This window comes from Anastrepha ludens, chromosome 2, assembly GCF_028408465.1.
Source record: "Anastrepha ludens isolate Willacy chromosome 2, idAnaLude1.1, whole genome shotgun sequence".
Classification (NCBI taxonomy): Eukaryota; Metazoa; Arthropoda; class Insecta; order Diptera; family Tephritidae; genus Anastrepha; species Anastrepha ludens.
In genome coordinates this window covers 89,272,215-89,290,950 of record NC_071498.1, presented here as the reverse complement: position 1 = coordinate 89,290,950, position 18,736 = coordinate 89,272,215, and the positions used below count along the sequence as shown (strand labels likewise).

The window sequence follows — 18,736 nt, the reverse complement described above, 5'->3', positions numbered from 1 at the left end:
TATTATATTTTAAAAAATATGTTTTTATTATACATTTACACTTACATATATTAAAACGTTTTTTTTTTTTTGATATTCTCGTCCTTGCCTTGCTGCAGTTCCTCCACATCAAATATTGGTTTATGATGCCTCTGGACGTGATGTTGCCGGTGCTGTGGGCCCACTGCTTGAGGGTGATAACATTGTGTTGACATGTGAAGTGCGTGGCGGTAAGTGAGATTTTCCATTTATTGGTTCACTTTTTCACTTTTTTTGTTTAATAGAAAGGCATGCATACATATGTAAGTGCATAGAATTATTGGTATATGAAAACATGCTTTTACAAGACTTGAAAGTGAATTATACGCATATTGCGGTTATGGATTTCTGTGTGCAGTTGGGGAAAAGCTAATAAACATTTAAAACCACTTACGTAGCTGGTTAGCATTTGGTGGGTAAGCAGACCACTATTCTTGGAAAAGTGATTTTGCAAAAATAAGCAAAGTGTTTTTTGTGCAACAATTATGTTGGTTTTTTAATTTGTTTTCGATTGAATATGGCATTTTTCTAAATATTGGTTTCTATATACTTACTAGCGGACCCTCTGCCTGCTTCGCTAGGCATATCAAAATTATAAATGAATAATGAACACTCGATTTAAATTCACTCTATGTGTATTTATAACCCTTTTCACAATATAAAATTAATGTTAATTTTAAACTTAAACTTAAACTAACGCAAAGCCTTTTCGTAAACTACATTTTTTGTTTTGCCTGAGTTGTGGTATAAATAAACAGAACTGATGGCTTTCCTACACGTGAACATAATACATATAATTGTCCGTGGGAGAAGCATGGATATTCTAAGTCAAATCCGCATAATTCCATACGCTTGCCCATATAAAATTGTCTACCTAAATGCATGAAAAGAGTGTTAGAATAACTTTTTCGAGTATATATACATACAGGAGGATTTATTTTTTACATTTTGCTCGTCGGCTTTCGCGCTTTCTTTTCTTGGTTTTAGACTTTCACCACAAAAAAATTACGCAAACCCATGAACAAAGTTATACTAATAGAAACCTGATCTTAATACTCGAGCTACCATCAAATTAACACATTTTGTTTTTTAAACGAACATTTATGACGACTGTCGATCCATATTGATGGATTTCAAAAAATGTATGGATTCAACCGGTTGAATAATTTCGTATATTTTAAATCCATCTAAACTTTTACATTTGCGCATTTATATAATATACATGTATTTAACATTTAATTTAAGTAAACGTTTCAATATTTGTCCAAAAACTTTGAACTTCGAAAAATATAGGCTTATGATTATTAATGGAATCAAATATGTATATTTAACGAATTTTTATTTTATCTAAATCGTAAAACGTTCAAATGAAGCTCAAAATATTTTTCCTGTTTAAAAAAAAAGCAATGTGCTTTGATGCCGTATCACGCATGCATAAAAAGGAAAGAAAAGAGAGGACAACTATTGCGTTACGAATAATACAGTCGCTTAGTACGTCACTCGATATCGAAACAATGTTATTCATGTCCGTGTATATTCATTTGCGTGTATTCTCATTCCGTATACGTAATGTCCGTGTAAGGGAAACACGCAAATATTGTATTTTTCACACTTACACAACGCACGCATACTTTTACCGATTTCCTTAAAACTTCACATAAACCATCTATGGAACAATACCAATGATCTGTGAAAGTTTGATTGAAATCGGTGAATGCGTTTAGACGTGAATCGGCGACTAACGAACACAAAAAAACGTCTCCATTTTTATATATAAGAAGATGTAACAAAACAAATAAAAAGTAAGAAACAAAATTTTCAACAATATTGGGTTGATAGGGGATTTTGCTCTTGTTATTGCAATACTCTGCAATACTATTGAAACTAAATTTGGAGTTCCACATTACCGGACCCGGTGGTCTAGAAATTTCAATATATCGATTTTTTGATTTTTCGATATTTCGAAAGTATAGTATCTTAAGAATATACTGTCAAATAAACGGTCCAGGTGCCCTTATACCTCAAATTTCAAACTCATTTATCTCGGAACCACTTTTTTCGGCCTGGTGTTGTCAAAGAAAAACAAAACAAAAAACCATTCAACCGAATCGTCTGAAATATTAATATGGTACTCACAACATCAATGGCTATCGCCCGTACTAGAATCATATTATTATTTCAATTATTTCGTATTTTTTTTATTAAAAAACCTAAAAAAAATTCAGATTTTTTGAGGTTCAAATTCAAAACCGCTCCATTTTGTCAAAATTGTCATACACAGTCATACTGATTAATATTTTTTTTTTTTTGGTTTTTGTGTTGCAGATACATAGAAGAGCCAAAACGGACAACACCGTCCAGGTCGATTTTTTAAATTATTAAAATTAAAATTTTTTTTTTTATTTTTGTATGTAAAAGAAGTTAAATAAAAGGTCTAAAATATGTAAATACTCGTATCATTTTTCATTTTTTTATTGTAAAAAAGAACATCCTGAAAATACCTAAATATTCGAGCTTTAGACCACTGGGACCCCTTAATGTCATCGGTAGAGGATAAGTCAGAGTTCACATTACCATCAAAATCTCATCTTCGTTGAAATTGCAATAAAAAGAGACTATTGAGTTAAGTGCTCGACAAATAAATTTGCGCTGAAATCGTAGCTCAAAGTTTGGAACTTATGTTTTTCTGAATACATTTTATAAGACTACATTCATTTTAACCTATGTACCGAGAAAATTTGTGAATATTCAAAAATGATGCTATTAATACATGAGAGTTAAAAAAAATTATACTTATTCTTTTTGCCAGACACGACTACTGGTCACAAGAATAATTCCATTTCCTTCTACTGGTAATGACTCAGAGAGAACAGAGGACAAATGCGGCTTGGATTGCACTACTTTGTTAATAGAATTCAATTGAATGTTTTTGTCATGAACTATTGTAGACGTATGTAAATATTGGAATTGAAGTTTACTTAATTGAAGCTGAAAAATTAATGAAATCATTAAATTAAGCACTTGGCATACACAAAACATTATTTAATATTTTAGAATTTCGAAGAGCTTGAGAACATAAAATGAGAATGGTATATAATTTAATGGAATTTATTTTTTGAATATGATATTCGACACATATCCGCCTAGGCTACGAGTTACATTCACTCCAATTTTTTACTATTTTTTTTCAATAAATCTGGCCATGCCGAATCGATTGCTAAGTGCGCTGTATGACAAGTTGCGCCATTTTGTTGGAACCAAATGCCGTCGGTGTTTAGCTCATTAATTTTTAGAAACAAAAATTCAGTCAGCAAGGCTCGATAGCGCTCGCCAGTCATCATAATGAAAGCTCCTCTCTTTTCAAAAGAAATAAAAACCGATGAAGGCGGCAATGCTCTATGAACTTCGCGAACAGATTTTTTTTTTTTTTTTTTGTAATTGAATATCCATAATTATGAAGCGTTGTGCTGGCGTTAGCCAATCATGATGACTTTTCAATTGAACTCAAATGTCAAGACAGTTACCATTCTCAAATGTTAAACCATAGTTATCGATCTTTCTGATGCAGCAAAAAAGTACCCGATATCTTTGCTTTGGCTATCCGGATTTTATGCGTGAGATTTTGCACTTTACTTTTCGTTAAAATGCATATTGTAAGTAACATATTTGGAAACTTTTAACCTGTTATTAATAAAAAAGTGAAATCCGTGAAATGTCTTTAGAAAAGCTAAATATATCATATACTTCCTGACTATAGCCTGCTTTCCTCTTCTCAATATTTTAATGTGCTGCATCAAGCAGAATTGTTAGCACGAAAAATCACCTTAAATTTCAAAACAAAATACTTAACAAAATTCTATATATAACAAATAAAATTCTTAATTCCCTTTAAAAAATTGTCCACGCCTTCTTTTTAATTTTTTTACTTTTTATCATTACCTTCGTGCTCTACCTTCTTTGCTTAGGACCTGCAAGTATTCACAGCATCGTAAATCTTGTGGAAACTCCTCAAGGTGCAAAACCACAAGACAACGAAAATGAAAATAAAAGCAAAAGCCCCGAAACCAAGAGCAAAACCAGCTGCAAGAAATGTGTAAAATTGCAGCACTAAATGTGAAAAACAACAGATGCCGCTTTTAAGACGCTCGCCAATGTGCCGGGCATTACTCATACGCCGCGTACGCACATAAGTACATACTTAAGTAAAGTATAGAGTATAGTCTGAATGCTTGTGGTAAGAAATGTGGCTCAGACCATTCCTGGTTATTTTTTTTTTTGCACATAATTTTTTAGCATTTTTCGCTATTTTTGCTTTTCGCTGCACAAGCGTAAAATATAAATCATAATTTTTGCCTGACAACAGTGCAATTTCTTACGCTATTTTTTACGGTATTTTTATTTACTTTTTTGTTCGCACCAAAGAAAAATTTAAAATTTAAGAAAAATAAGAAATGCTACAACACAAGGCTCATAGTTTTCAGACAACTTAAAAGTACAACTAAAACAAGTAATGAAGTGCATACGTGCGAGTATAACCGAACTTTTTATAGCCAGTGCATATTTTTAGAGAAATGTAAAAGTCCTTTTACAACTAAAAGTTGATTTTTACCTTTTATGCAAGGTGCATAAGGGAGTTGAGGGCATGTATATACATATGTGGTTATAACTTACCGAAACCATTATTTTTCAATTTCTATTTTTCAGCTAAGACATGGAGGGACTGCAACTTAACTCAAGAAATGAAGATGCATGAAATTATCATCACTAAATGTGCAAATCACATCGATTTAGAAACCTCTTTTTTTAAGTGTACCTGCGCATTCGTTCATAAGGATCGCATCAGGTGACAATACAGAATCTGTTGCAAATAGCAAAAAACACGAGGAACGTTCTGACACCATGCGATGTGTAGAAGTTATTCAGACGGCTACATTCCAATCCTATAGAGGTTTCTGTTGTCATGTACACGAAGTTTCCAGCCACTGTTATTGTTTAGATGTAAATTTCCAAAAATACCCGAAAACCACAACTATTCATTCATGCGGCTATTATTCCTTTAAGAGCCCTATCAATATTTCTCCGCGTAACGATCTCTGCATGAGGTGTTAATTTGAGGAAGAGAAAGGCACTTCCAGTGAGGATGGTCTGCATTTCGAAGAACGTGCTTAAGATTTCCGATAGATAGGATAAAAGATAAAAATAGGTTAAGAAATTTGGCATGTGCATCAAAATGGATTTCTGTGGCCACCAAATATATTTTTTCTTTTCAGTTCTCATTAATTTTTCATATAATGCTTATGGAGATCAAACTGCAATTTGAGCGAATGACTTTAAACGTATGCAAATCTACTTAAAAGTATTTATGACCCTTAGCAAAAAGTTCGCAAAAAAGTTGTGTGTGTCAATATTTGGCAAATTTATTTTACTTGTTACGAATTTTCAATAACAATCTGCAATATATTAAGAATGGCGCGTATTGGGCTTAACTGAGGTGTCTCAATTTGTGTTCGAGATATCTCGACTACACTATTCCAAAATACTGTAAGCTATGAGCTATACACTTTCAAAAATTAGTTCTTTTTGGAGGTCTAGATGAGCAATTTTCCTTCCACGGGAGTACGTTTTAAAGTGTTTAAGAACTGACTCCATGCGGACACGAAATTCGATGAGCTCAAATATAACTAGAAAAGTTAAAGGAATCCCACCACGAAACTTTCAGGGATTACAAAGCATGGTCTCAGCAATATATAAATATATATATATAATTGTCGCGTACACCTTTTTTGGGTGAATGCCCGAGCTCCTCCTCCTATTTGTGGTGTGCGTCTTGATGTTGTTCCGCAAATGGAGGGACCTACAGTTTTAAGCCGACTCCGAATGGCAAATATTTTTGTGGGGAGCTTTTTCATGGTAGAAATACACTCGGAGGTTTGCCATTGCCTGCCGAGTGGCGATCGCTATTAGGAAAATGTTTTTCTTATTTTGGTGTTTCACCGAGATTTGAACCTACGTTCTCTCTGTGAATTCCGAATATTAGTCACGCACCAACCCATTCGGCTACAGCGGCCGCCACTTAGCAATTAATGACGAAAACAAGAAAAATATCAGAGGAAAGATGATTTAAATAATATTTTTATAAATTTATTTTTTCCAAAAGTGGCATCATTTAAATGTCCACAGTATGTGCGTCTACAGGTAAAATCCTCCAATCATTCGATTCATGAATGTCTAATTGTTGACAACTGCGAAATATCGATGTTGGAGGTTGTTCAGCAACACTGCAATGTAGCTCAATATTCTCAACACACCGTCAAGTTTTTGGTCTGCCAGGACGTTTTCTATCATCGACAAAACCAGTTTCCTTAAACTAATTCACCAAACTTTGAATTGTCGACTTATTTGGATGATTATTTCCACCTAAAAACATGCATTTTACGATATGTTGTTCTTATAGTTCGACTATTTTCATAATATACATTTCAATAATTCGCCTTATTCTATTGTGTAAAATAGTATTTCTCTCTACTTCTCTACTTAACGAATGTCAAAGATGACATAAAGAAAAGTTACCGTCTAGGTATTATTCACTACTAACATCTAGGCGTCACTTGCATTTCAACCTAATATCCCTCCGTTCACAAGAAAAAAGTGCGTGTAGCGTAGTACACATAACAGAAATGAAACTTTCGAGGCAGACAACGAAAGATGGAAAGACCCGAGAGAGAATGAGAGAGAGAGAGAGAGAAAGAGAGAGAGAGAGAGAAAGAGTATATATCTAAATAAATTCACAACTTTTGCGGAGAATACAAATAGAAAAAATTTACAAAAAACGGAGAAGGGTCGACCGGTGTAGGTAAACGCCCGGCACAAACAGTGGCAACAACGCGACTAACGTGTTTTAAGTCTTTAGACTTAAATTAAAACACTAAATTTAATTTTAATTTTTCACGGTTTTATTCTTTAAACAATGTGTTTAAGTCTTTAGACTTAAAATAAAACACTAAATTTAATTTTAATTTTTCACGGTTTTATTCTTTAAACAAATTCAACCTTCTTGGTTGCTGTGAATCTACAGACTGACTTTTTACAATTTCCTTAATTCTAATGACACCTGTTTTGCGCTCACTTTATGCAGTACCTTATGCTTATTGAGAGCATAACTGCATTGAGCGAAAAACGTGTCGGTGTAATTTTGCATACTAAGCAAATCTTTTGGTGGGAACCTTTATTTGTGAAATCTTAGTATCTTGGCATTTAAATAATTTGGTGTATGATTCCAATTTCATTAAATACAAGACAATACTGTCAGAACTCAAAAAAGAGAAATAAATAGATAGGGTGGTGGAGTGATGGTACGTAACTCCTCCCCCCTTTGTCAAAAGATTCTCCTGGATCTTATGGTTTGTTATTTTTTAAGCCGTATTTCTCTTTAATGGCTTCCAGTTCCACATCCTCAGATTTTTTTTCAATTTTATTGACAATCTTAATTTTACTATTATTTTTTCTTAAATACAATATCACAATAATTATAAGAATGCTTACAAAAAAGAAAGTGCTTATTGCATAAGAAACATTTCTGTGATATTTTAATTCTTTTATTTCTTTAATATTTTCAAAATTTTCCAATACAATTTTTTTGAAGTTAATTTCTTTTTCAAATGTGTTATTTTCGTTGTTTACTGGAATGTAATATTTCTCTTTTACAATTTCTATTTTATTTTGAAGAACGTACTCTTTTATTGTTATTTTACAGTTGTATACAGATATTAAATAATTTTTGTTAAGTGTGATTTTTCGGTCGTCACAATTTTGTAAAACAGTTTCATTTATTGCATTCTTAACGATTAAAGTTTCATCGTCCATAGCTAGGATCTCGAATTTGTTGTTATACTTTAACATACAGTTTTGATAATATACACAGCTTTGAGTTTTTTTCAAATTTTTCAAATTTGTCTCTTCTTCATAAGAATATACGTTATTTGCTATTTCGACAACATGTTCAATATCAGTATTTATTTCCATGAACTCTTTGTTGGGTATTGGCACTATAGCTTTTACATAGGTTTTAATAAAATTTGTTGGTATTTTAATGGCAATAATTAACTTAGATTTTCCGTATTTCATTATACCTAATTTTAGTAATTTTAGCTTATAAAAATCAATATTGTAACATTCTATTTCATTGGCCGTCAATATACTAGGGTGTAAAATCTTATGCCTAGCCACTGATATGTTATCTTGAATTTGATTAAGCCTATTTTCCAAGTATCTGATTTTTTGCATTTGGTCTAAGTATAGCAAATATCTTACAATTTCGCTGTTCCTGGTTTTAATTTCGTTAAAAGCTGCCTGGATTCTTTTTCTGTCTTCTTCTATATTATTTTTTAGTAGGTTTAAAGTGTCATTAAAGTGTAGGTTTATCTGAATTTGTTTATTAACTGTTTCAATAACGTTGTGATTATTTTCGTCCGTAACTTTTAAATGCTGTAAAATTTCTTGACGGTCATCGTTGTCCATTGTGCCAAATAGCCATTTATGAGTTGTCCCGACAATATTTAAAAGTCCTCTTTTTTGTTTAAAATTCACTGGCGAAGGTGTAATTGATTTAACTTTGTCTTTAAGTATTTCTATTTCTTTGAGTAATAAATCCTTATGGAGAATATCTAAATTTTTAATATTGGATTCTATTTGCGAAATTATTATATTTATTTCGGTTAAATCTATTAAATGTATTACGGTAATTGTTTCATTTATTACTTGCACTTCTCTTAATTTAATTTGAGTGTAACCTGTTTCTTCCAATATTTTGTTGACTTGCAATGTCCCTTGAGTCCCTGTTACCAATATCGTTATCACCAGTACGAATGTTGCCACCTGAAAATTTGTTTGGCCTTTTAATATTGGATGTATGAATATTTTGCAATTTCCTTTTTATAAATTTGGGTTCTTCTTTATGCCTCAAACTTTTATAATTTTTTATAAATCCTTCCAGTCGATTCTCTGAATAGTTTTCCCGTTTTTGGTTTTGTTTATAAATTGTGGTTAACTTTGATCTTTCAATTCGATTTTTTATTAATTTGTGATCAACTTTGTAATTTTGAACTTCTTGTGGAGTAGTTTTTATTGTACTATGGAAAGAATTGTTATAAAATTTTATAGCCTTCTGCATTTGAGTTATAACTGGGAGTTTTTCCTCTAGGTTTAATATTCGAATGCGTTCTGTTAGAGTGTTATTAAGTCTCTCAATATCAGCATTTCCTGTATGACTGTTTGGTTTAGTTACGTGAAACTCAATTCCTTCCCTAGTTAAAAAATCTCTAACATTTTTGGAATTAAACTCATTGTCAAACACAAACTTTTCAATGGAACCCTTAATTGATAAAAATTCGTTTATTTTGCCAATAATAGTTTGATTATTCCTATCGGGTAGGTAAAAAGCCACAGCATGTTTTGAAAATTTGTCAAGAAAAATTATAAAAGAGTGTTTACTATTAACATAAGTATCGACATGTACAATTTTATTAGTAGAAGTAGGAGTCTCGGTTAAATGGAATTTATTTTTAATTGGATTTCTATCATATTTTCCTCCAGAGCATATGTCACAGTTATTTATAATTTCATGTATTTTTATTTTTAATTGAGGATGATAAACCTTGTGCTTCATGCCCTCGTAAGTTACTAATATTCCAGAATGCCCAGTTTCGTACTTATGAAACAGAGATATTTGCTTTCTTAACTCACTTTCATCCTGGATGTCCTGTGCTAAAAAGCTACATCTTACAAATGATAACCGTTCACTACTTAAGAAATTGTTAATTAAAATTTGCTGTAATTTGTTGTATTCATGGTCATTAATTTGGGAAAATATCGCCACTTTTCCTTTAACAAAATTTCTTCGGACTATATTAGTTACATTATCAGAGTCAATATCTTGTTTATCGATAAAGATTCTTTTGTTTTTGAAAATTTCCATGACCTCAACTTCCTTGTTATTTACTAAAATCAGTTGGTTTTTGAACCTATTTACTATGGTATCTAAAATAGAAATATGATCATTGCAATTCTCTGCCTGAGAATGTACGGTTTCAAGGGAATGGTTGGAATGAACTTCTAGAGATATATCAGATTGATTTGCTGCTTCTTCAGCATTTAGATTTTTTATTATAAAAGTTTCGTTAAGAGTGATTCCTAAATCATCAGAATCTAACGCGTTTATCTCACACTTTTCGCAATTAATGCGGCTGAGAAAGTCTGCTAATTTATTCTCTTTTCCAGCAATGTAATCAATTTTTCCGTCGTATTCCCCTAATTGAACTAGCCATCTCTGTAATCTCGGGCTTATATCTTTACCCGAGTTTTTGACTTGCAACCACTTTAGTGGTTGATGATCGGTTTGGAGATCAAATTCTCTTCCAAAAAGATAAGGTCTATAGTATTTGACTCCCCACACTATTGCCAATAGCTCTTTTTCAATAGTGGAATAATTTTTTTCGTGATTATTTAGTGTTCGCGATGCGAATGAAACAGGATGACCATCTTGGGTCAAAACCGCACCAATAGCAAAATTGCTGGCGTCAGTGATAAGCTTAAAGCGCTTATTAAAATTTGGATATTTTAAAATAGGCGGATTTGTTATTATATCCTTTAGTTTTTCAAAAGCTATTATATAATTTGGGTCTCTTATGTTGATTTTAGCATTTTTCTTTAAATATGCGATCATGGGGTAAGCTACTTTAGAATAGTCTTTTATAAATTTTCGGTAGAAACCTGTTATTCCTAAAAATGATTTAATCTGCTTTTGTGTTGTCGGAAGCTTCAATTTTTGAATTACTTCGACCTTAGCTGGATTTGGCTTAACACCTTTAGGTGTAAGTATATGACCTAAAAATTCGGTTTCCTTCTTTAAGAAGCTACATTTATCAATTTGAATTTTAAGTCCTGCTGTTTTCAAAGTTTGAAATATTTTTGTAATATTTTGTATATGTTCTGATAAAGAAGTACTGAATATTAAGATGTCGTCTAAATACACAACACAAATTTTATTTATATACTGACGAAGGACTGAATTCATAAGTCGCTGGAAAGTCGAAGGGGCATTTTTAAGCCCAAATGGCATTCTTATGAATTCGTAATGGCCAAAAGGTGTAGAAAAGGCAGTTTTTTTTCTGTCATTTTCATCTACAACAATTTGATGAAAACCTTTGGCAAGATCAATAGAAGAGAAGTATTGAGCTTTGCCCAATTTATCAAGAATTCCTTCCATATTGGGAATTGGAAATTTATCATTAACAGTAATTTCATTTAGCTTCCGATAATCTACAACAATTCGCCATTTTTGGATGCCAGAATTGTCGATCTTCTTTGGCACTACCCATAAAGGACTATTATAAGGTGAATTGCTTTCCTTAATTATGTTTTGCTCTAACATTTCTTTGATTTGTTTCTTTATTTCTTCTTCGTGAATTTGGGGGTACCTATAAATTTTTGAATATACAGCTCTATCAGTTGATGTAATTATTTCATGTTTAATTTCATGGGTTGCAGAAAGCTTATCACCCTCTTTATAAAATAAATCCTTGAAACTGTGCAATAACTTCGTTATCAATTGGGTTTCTTCCGAATTTAGATGTCTCAGATTCAATTTTTCTAGGTCGCTGTGTTCAAGTGAGCAAATTTCTACACTATTGTATGGATTGTAATTTCTAAACGGTATATGTTTATCTAGTATAGTAATAAATTTATTCTCTACATCAATCTTAGCTTTAAGAGCGATGAGAAAATTTTGACCTATTATTGCTGAATAAATTTTGCTATGGAAATCAATAACCTTCCAAGAGAAGGTACCTGAGATATTAAATTCTCTAGGTATTGGGGTAACTAATTTGTGTGTCACTTGATTTATTCCGTTTATGGTTCTGTAAAAAAGGGGTGAATTGAGTTGTTGAGTGGGAAAAGTATTCCCAAGGACATTAGGTTTAATTATGCTTGTTTCTGATCCGGTGTCTATGAGACATCTAATTTTACAATTTCCAATTGTTACTAATATTATGGGTAATTTTGTGGAGAAGCCGTCATATAAAAATTTACGTCCTCCATTGGCTCTGGTTCTTGTTGATACGCATTAGTTTGGCGTTGTTGCCTACTATGATAAGATTTTCTAGTTTGAGAAGAATTTGGTTGATTGTAATGAAATAATTTACTGGAATTTAATTGCTGTGTTGAATTTCTGCTGTAATTTTCAACTGGAAAATTATTGATTAATCTGTATTGTGACCTGTGGTAAGGGTCTGAATTCTGCCAGTTGAAATTTCGGGTTTGAATGCTACTATTCGGTTTAAAGTTGCCATTTTGGAAGTTATTATTTGGCTTAGATTTTTGCCAATTTGTGTTTTGAAAACAATTATTAGTATTCCAATTATTGCTATGAAAACTATTACTTGGCTTTAAAGATTGCCAATTGTTGTTTGTTTTTCGTTCACTTTGTATATTAACTCTATGGTTAAATGCAATGGCCCTTGTGTCATCTAATAGTTTCAATTTGGTATATTTTGTAATTATCTCATTCAAAGTCGCATTTTCACTTAAATGAGCCCTAATTGGTCCGTCAATTTTTTCTAATAATACGTCTACCAGGTCCCTGTCTACATTTTCTGGTCGGTAGATACCAGGTTTTAATGGGTCAGACAAGTATATATCATTAATATGAAATTTGGAATTTTCAAAAATATTAAATAGTTCTCTTAAATTTCTTACTTTTATTGTTCGGCACAAGTTGAAGACTTCTCCGTAGGTCGTCTTTGGGCTGCATTCTTGTTGAATTTTCCCCTTCATTTCCTCCCACGAAGCGCCGCTTTCTAGTTCTCTTACACGCCGGCCAGCATTGCCATGAATCTTCTCATCGGCCACGATTCTCAAACAAAACTGAATAAGGCTTAGATTTGTTCCGCATAACGTAAGATTTGATTCTACAGCATTGATAAAGGCCCTTGCGTTTTGATTTTCTGAAAGGGGCTTCAAGCGTCGAAATTGGTCGATGACATCCTTGGCGGTCATATTAAAATTAAACTCCTGTTGTTGGTGTTGTGTTTGTTGTTGTTGTTGTTGTTGTGTTTGCTGTTGATGCTGTTGTGTTTGTTGTTGTTGCTGCTGCTGTAGTAAGCGTTCCTGCTGCAGTTGTAACTCCGCTTCTTGCCTGCGGATGATCTCCAGTAGATCTTCCACGTCGTGTTGGTTCGCCATTATTAGACCTCTATTTTGGTCAAAAATTTCACTTCGTTGCATTCACTTTCTTGTTCTTTAAATATTCCTTCGGGAATATCTCCAATGACTGCGCCACTAACGTGTTTTAAGTCTTTAGACTTAAATTAAAACACTAAATTTAATTTTAATTTTTCACGGTTTTATTCTTTAAACAAATTCAACCTTCTTGGTTGCTGTGAATCTACAGACTGACTTTTTACAATTTCCTTAATTCTAATGACACCTGTTTTGCGCTCACTTTATGCAGTACCTTATGCTTATTGAGAGCATAACTGCATTGAGCGAAAAACGAGTCGGTGTAATTTTGCATACTAAGCAAATCTTTTGGTGGGAACCTTTATTTGTGAAATCTTAGTATCTTGGCATTTAAATAATTTGGTGTATGATTCCAATTTCATTAAATGCAAGACAGCGGCACAAATTACCGCAAGGCAATACCAATAAATCCGACGCCGGAATGGATAGCACCATAGGTGGGCACTTTGCAGTAACAGTAAAAATGCAGTAAATATAATATTTTACTGATATTGCAATTTAATTTTCATTACCAGTAAACTTTTACTGATTACAGAAAAACAATTGCAGTATAAATAGTTTTTACTGATTACTGAAAAAAATTGCAGTAAAAATATTTTTTTACTGATTACTGAAAAAAGTTGCTGTAAAAATATTTTTTACGTATTACTCAAAAAAATTGCAGTGAAAATACTGTTAATATAATTTGATTTGCTATTAGCTATTAGCCTTTCTTAACACAAGCATTTCAAAATTTGCATCGCTGAGTTTTTGCCTTCTGGAGCGATTTACAATTCCAGCGAATGAAAACAACCGTTCTACAGGTGCAGATGACGGTAATGGGGTATTATATTTTAAAAATACGTTTTTAATAGCCTGATATTTATTTAGGCAACTTGTTGTTTCTTCTCGTTCGGCCAGGTGTAAGAGCGTTTCTTGAAGATAATTTTCCGAGTCGGTGTATGCTAATATCTATTTAAGTAAATATATGCATAAAACAAATATTTAATTGAAAACCAAGTGTAAAAAGTTTACCATTACTTTCATCCCCGAAGTCAAACAATGTTTTTTGAGGTGGTTGAGGTAGAATACGAGTTTTGGCACCGGCTACTTTTCCATACTTGACCACATAAGTGTTGAACATTTTTTTAACTTCCTCTTCTGTTTGCGTTTTAGCTGTTTCTAAACGAGCTATCACAAATCGCAACTTAATGTCAGGGACAGAAATAGCGGCAATACTCTTTCTATGTTGTATAGATATGTATAGCGTGCAATAAATATTTATTGGCCTGTTTTTTTCTTTGCATCTTCATCCAATTCTTTTGTTTGGATTGCACGACAGTTACAGTTATGGGGTTACTATTTTGTTATTTAGGAAAATAAGAGAGACCAAAAAAAAGAAAGAATTATTGAGTACATAAATGATTGAATTTCGTGATGAGAGTGTATTACATTTTGACTTCCCATAAACAGTAAATATTATACTGATAATGCAAATCAAATTATATTATCAATAATTTTACTGCAATTTTTTTTCAGTAATCAGTAAAAAAATATTTTTACTGCAATTTTTTTCAGTTAAAAAAACATTTTTTGATCCTGAAACATTAAGAAAAAGATCTTTAAATGATAAAAAGAACCGAAGATATTTCTGGAAGAAAATATTTACAAAATTCTATACCATAATTTCCAACATTGAAAAAATATCTTAAACATTGAAAAAGTATCTGTGAACAAAATACCTTAAAATTATTAAATGTTTTTCAAACTTTCCTCAATTTACTCTTTATTATACCCAAGCCTACAAAGAAACCAATTTAAAAAAAAATCTAAAATCTAAACTAAATCTAAAAATAAACTTTACCAGTTGACATCACGTTAAACATAAAGAGATGAATAAAAATGTGCTCGCTGTAGGCGAAAGGGTTAGTGCGTTATTATCACTAAGTAATGCACGAGTTTGAATCTTCATGCATTAACATCAATAAAAAAATGGAAAAAGTTCCTCTCCTCCGCAGACAATGGCACGACTTCGAGTGTATTTCTGCCATGAAAAAGCTCCTCAAAAACAAACCGTCTACTGTTCCGAGTGGGCTTGAAACTGTAGGTCCCTCCAATTGTGGTAAAATATCACGACGGACACAATAAATTGAAGAAGGAGCTCGGCCAAACATTCAATACACACTTGTATATGTAATAAAAATGTTCGATATTTTTCTAATTGTCTTTTTTTTCTTTTATTTTGTATTATGACGGGCATTACCGAGTAATTTAAACAAAAAAAAAAAAACAACACTGTGCAAAATGCTCATGAAGTATATAATCTCGAAGTATATCCAACATACTCTCATAATTATGCAGCGTTGACTTGCTCTGACTATTCACACTTATTCTCTTAAGGCTGCAAATGACAAGCCAGAAAAGCTTTAAGTGTTGACTTCTTTCGAATGCCCATTTCGGAATTCTCTCAGCCAGACTAACCGGCATCAGTTGCATAGATATACGGGCAGATAGATATGGCTAAGCAAATTCCGCTCAGCACTGAGTATTTTTTACGTATTTACCTGTAACTATGCCGATGCCTATATCTTCTCGGTTCCTAGTGATTTTGGAGTAATCGCAATGTGAACCCTAGTGAACTATTTCACAAGGGTTTAATAAAGAAAAGGTCTTTTTCACTTGATAACAATCGAAGTAGCGTCATATAGAAACATACACAAACATATGGTATAAGTAAAACTGTGTGTACTATACAATAAGAAGGTTTAATGGTAATTTGCGGCATGTTGATTACATTGTGTTTAGGGCTTTATAAATTATCCGTAGCGCTAATTCACATCCGACATGGATGGAAAATTTTCACAGCGGCCGACTTCCGGCTCCAATGTCTGCGCAACTTTAGCAACTTTTTCTACTTTTTCTATGGAAAAGTACCAGTTAGGTCAACCAGCAGGCCAGTAAGGTGAAATGTGTTGCTGGCGTAAAATTACACATACATACATATAGCTCAAATATGTATGAATGTATGTATATGTATATGTATATGTATATGTATGTAAGTATATTTGTAAATATGTATATGTGCATGAAAAGAGTTTTACCTGCGACCCCGTTAACACATTCACATTTGTTTAATGTGCCGAAAACAATAGCCTTCATACAATTTATGAGCAAATTAATTAAATCGATGTTTTAAGTGCAGGAAAAAGTAGTAAAAAAATTCAAGTATAAAACACATACACACAAAAACATGTGGAGCTGGAACAAAAGCGCAAGTAAGTACCAGAATAGTCAGCTCATTGAGAAAGCCAAGTAAGTGTAAAGAGAAAATATCGAAAGTTGCCAAGCGTGTGTACTGCACAAAAACATATGCCATATGCCACATGCCACATGTTATACGCCATATGCGGTAACACATACATAGGTGTGCACATACGCCTATATTCTTTTACTGGCGATAACCACAGCGTGAGCGGAAATATTGCTTGCCGTTATATTACTTCACCACAATGTGGGTGTAGAAGCTAACACTAAAATAAAAGCGCTCCAACCCACATGCGAAAAGAAAAATAGAAGATTTTATACCAGCGTCTGATTATAGACATTTACGTACATGCGTACGTGTATGTTTGTACGTATTACAAATGTAACACCAAAGCTTCGACGAACAAGTTGGTAACCCACTTTGTCCGAACCCAATTGTTATTTACTCTCCCGAACGTGTGCAAGGCATATACACATATATGCACACATACAAACACAGCTTTCACAATAACAAATCTTTTGATGGGGTTTGGGTGACTTGACCAGTCCCGCGGGTTTATTTAGTAGCGAAACAATGACAAGCATCGAAATTGTAGCTCGGGGTATGTGAAAAAGTATGATAGAGTAATGGCTAGTAGAGCAGGTCATAGTGGATAGCTTTGGGAGTAGCACGTACTTGATTTGCCAATGAGCGACTAGACAATATATTAATAAAAAATTGCTAGAATTTGCGAATAAAATACAATTTTTACTTAATCATCCAAATATAATTTGTCGCTCTCAAGGTACTTTCCTCCAAACGCAATACGAGGTGTGTTCAAAAATTAAGGTTAATATTCATAATTCATCAATTTCTATTTCAAGTATTCAAACACTTTGGAATAGATATGTATAGCATATCGAAAGCTCGGAAAATCATCACAGAAGTGAGAGAAAGATTTACAAATTGTGCGAAAATATCAGGATTTCTGCGAGATATTCTATGGTAGAATAAATACATGAATGTGAAAAGCGAAACGCATGTATAAAACAATCGTAACACCGGTGCAGATGCACGCGAGGAGAACACAAAAACGAAAGAATTATTAGGCTCTACAAAAACGCAGATATTAAGGACGATAGCAGGAAAAGCGAGATGGGATTGCTGTAGAAACCAATCATATTATATTAAAAACCAGACAAACACTGACAACATTATCAAATTTATTAGATCAAGAAGACGGGCATGGAAAGAGCATGTTTCAAGAGCTTCCAACAACCGATTAATTAAGATTGTACGTGACGGAATTCCACTGGGAAGGCGATGTCCAGGAAGACCGCCGAAAAGATGGGCGTAAAGCTGGATATCAACTTCAAAAGAAAATTAATATCAATTATGTATTTAAATATAGGTATAATTCAGTATATAATAAAACATTATCTACATATCTATTATATATAATTGGCGCGTACACCCTTTTTGGGTGTTTGGCCGAGCTCCTCCTCCTATTTGTGGTGTGCGTCTTGATGTTGTTACACAAATGGAGGGACCTACAGTTTCAAGCCGACTCCGAACGGCAAATATTTTGTATGAGGAGCTTTTTCATGGCAGAAATACACTCGGAGGTTTGCCATTGCCTGCCGAGGGGCGACCGCTATTGGAAAAATGTTTTTCTTAATTTTGGTGTTTTCACCGAGATTCGAACCGACGTTCTCTCTGTGAATTCCGAATGGTAGTCGTAGCACGCGAATGGGTTATTCGGCTACGGCGGCCGCATATCTATTATATATGATAAATTATACAATTTTGAATTTAAGAATCTGTGTAAAGAAAAACGGGTATGTCCTAAATAAAAAAAGAAGAAGAAGACGAAGAATTTCTATTTGATCTCCTTCAAAGTAGTCCCACTCAGATATAATAAACTTGTGCCAGCGTTTTTTCCAATCCTCGAAGCAGTTCTGATATGCACTTTTCGGTATCTCCTTGAGCTCTCTCAGCGATTCGGGTTTTATCACCTTAAGCGTCGCAAAAGGCAGTCCTTTCAGGGATCTCTTCAATATTGGGAACAGGATAGAGTAGCAGGGGGCGAAATCTGGTGCATGTACTGGCTGAGGCATGACGGTGTCGGTTTTGGCCAAATAATTGCGCACAAGCAAGTATGAACGAGCAGATGCATTATCATGATGCAAAAGCCATGCA

At 33.1% G+C, this 18,736-nt stretch overlaps 1 protein-coding gene across 1 annotated transcript in view; it reads left to right on the top strand.

Moving 5' to 3' along the window:
- LOC128869772 (uncharacterized) overlaps positions 1-18,736 on the top strand; it is a 207,705-nt gene that overhangs the window by 10,023 nt on the left and 178,946 nt on the right. Inside the window, exon 4 of the mRNA XM_054112393.1 lies at positions 99-209. Within this exon, the coding sequence (XP_053968368.1) occupies positions 99-209 (111 nt within the window). The remainder of the gene's footprint in view (positions 1-98; positions 210-18,736) is intronic.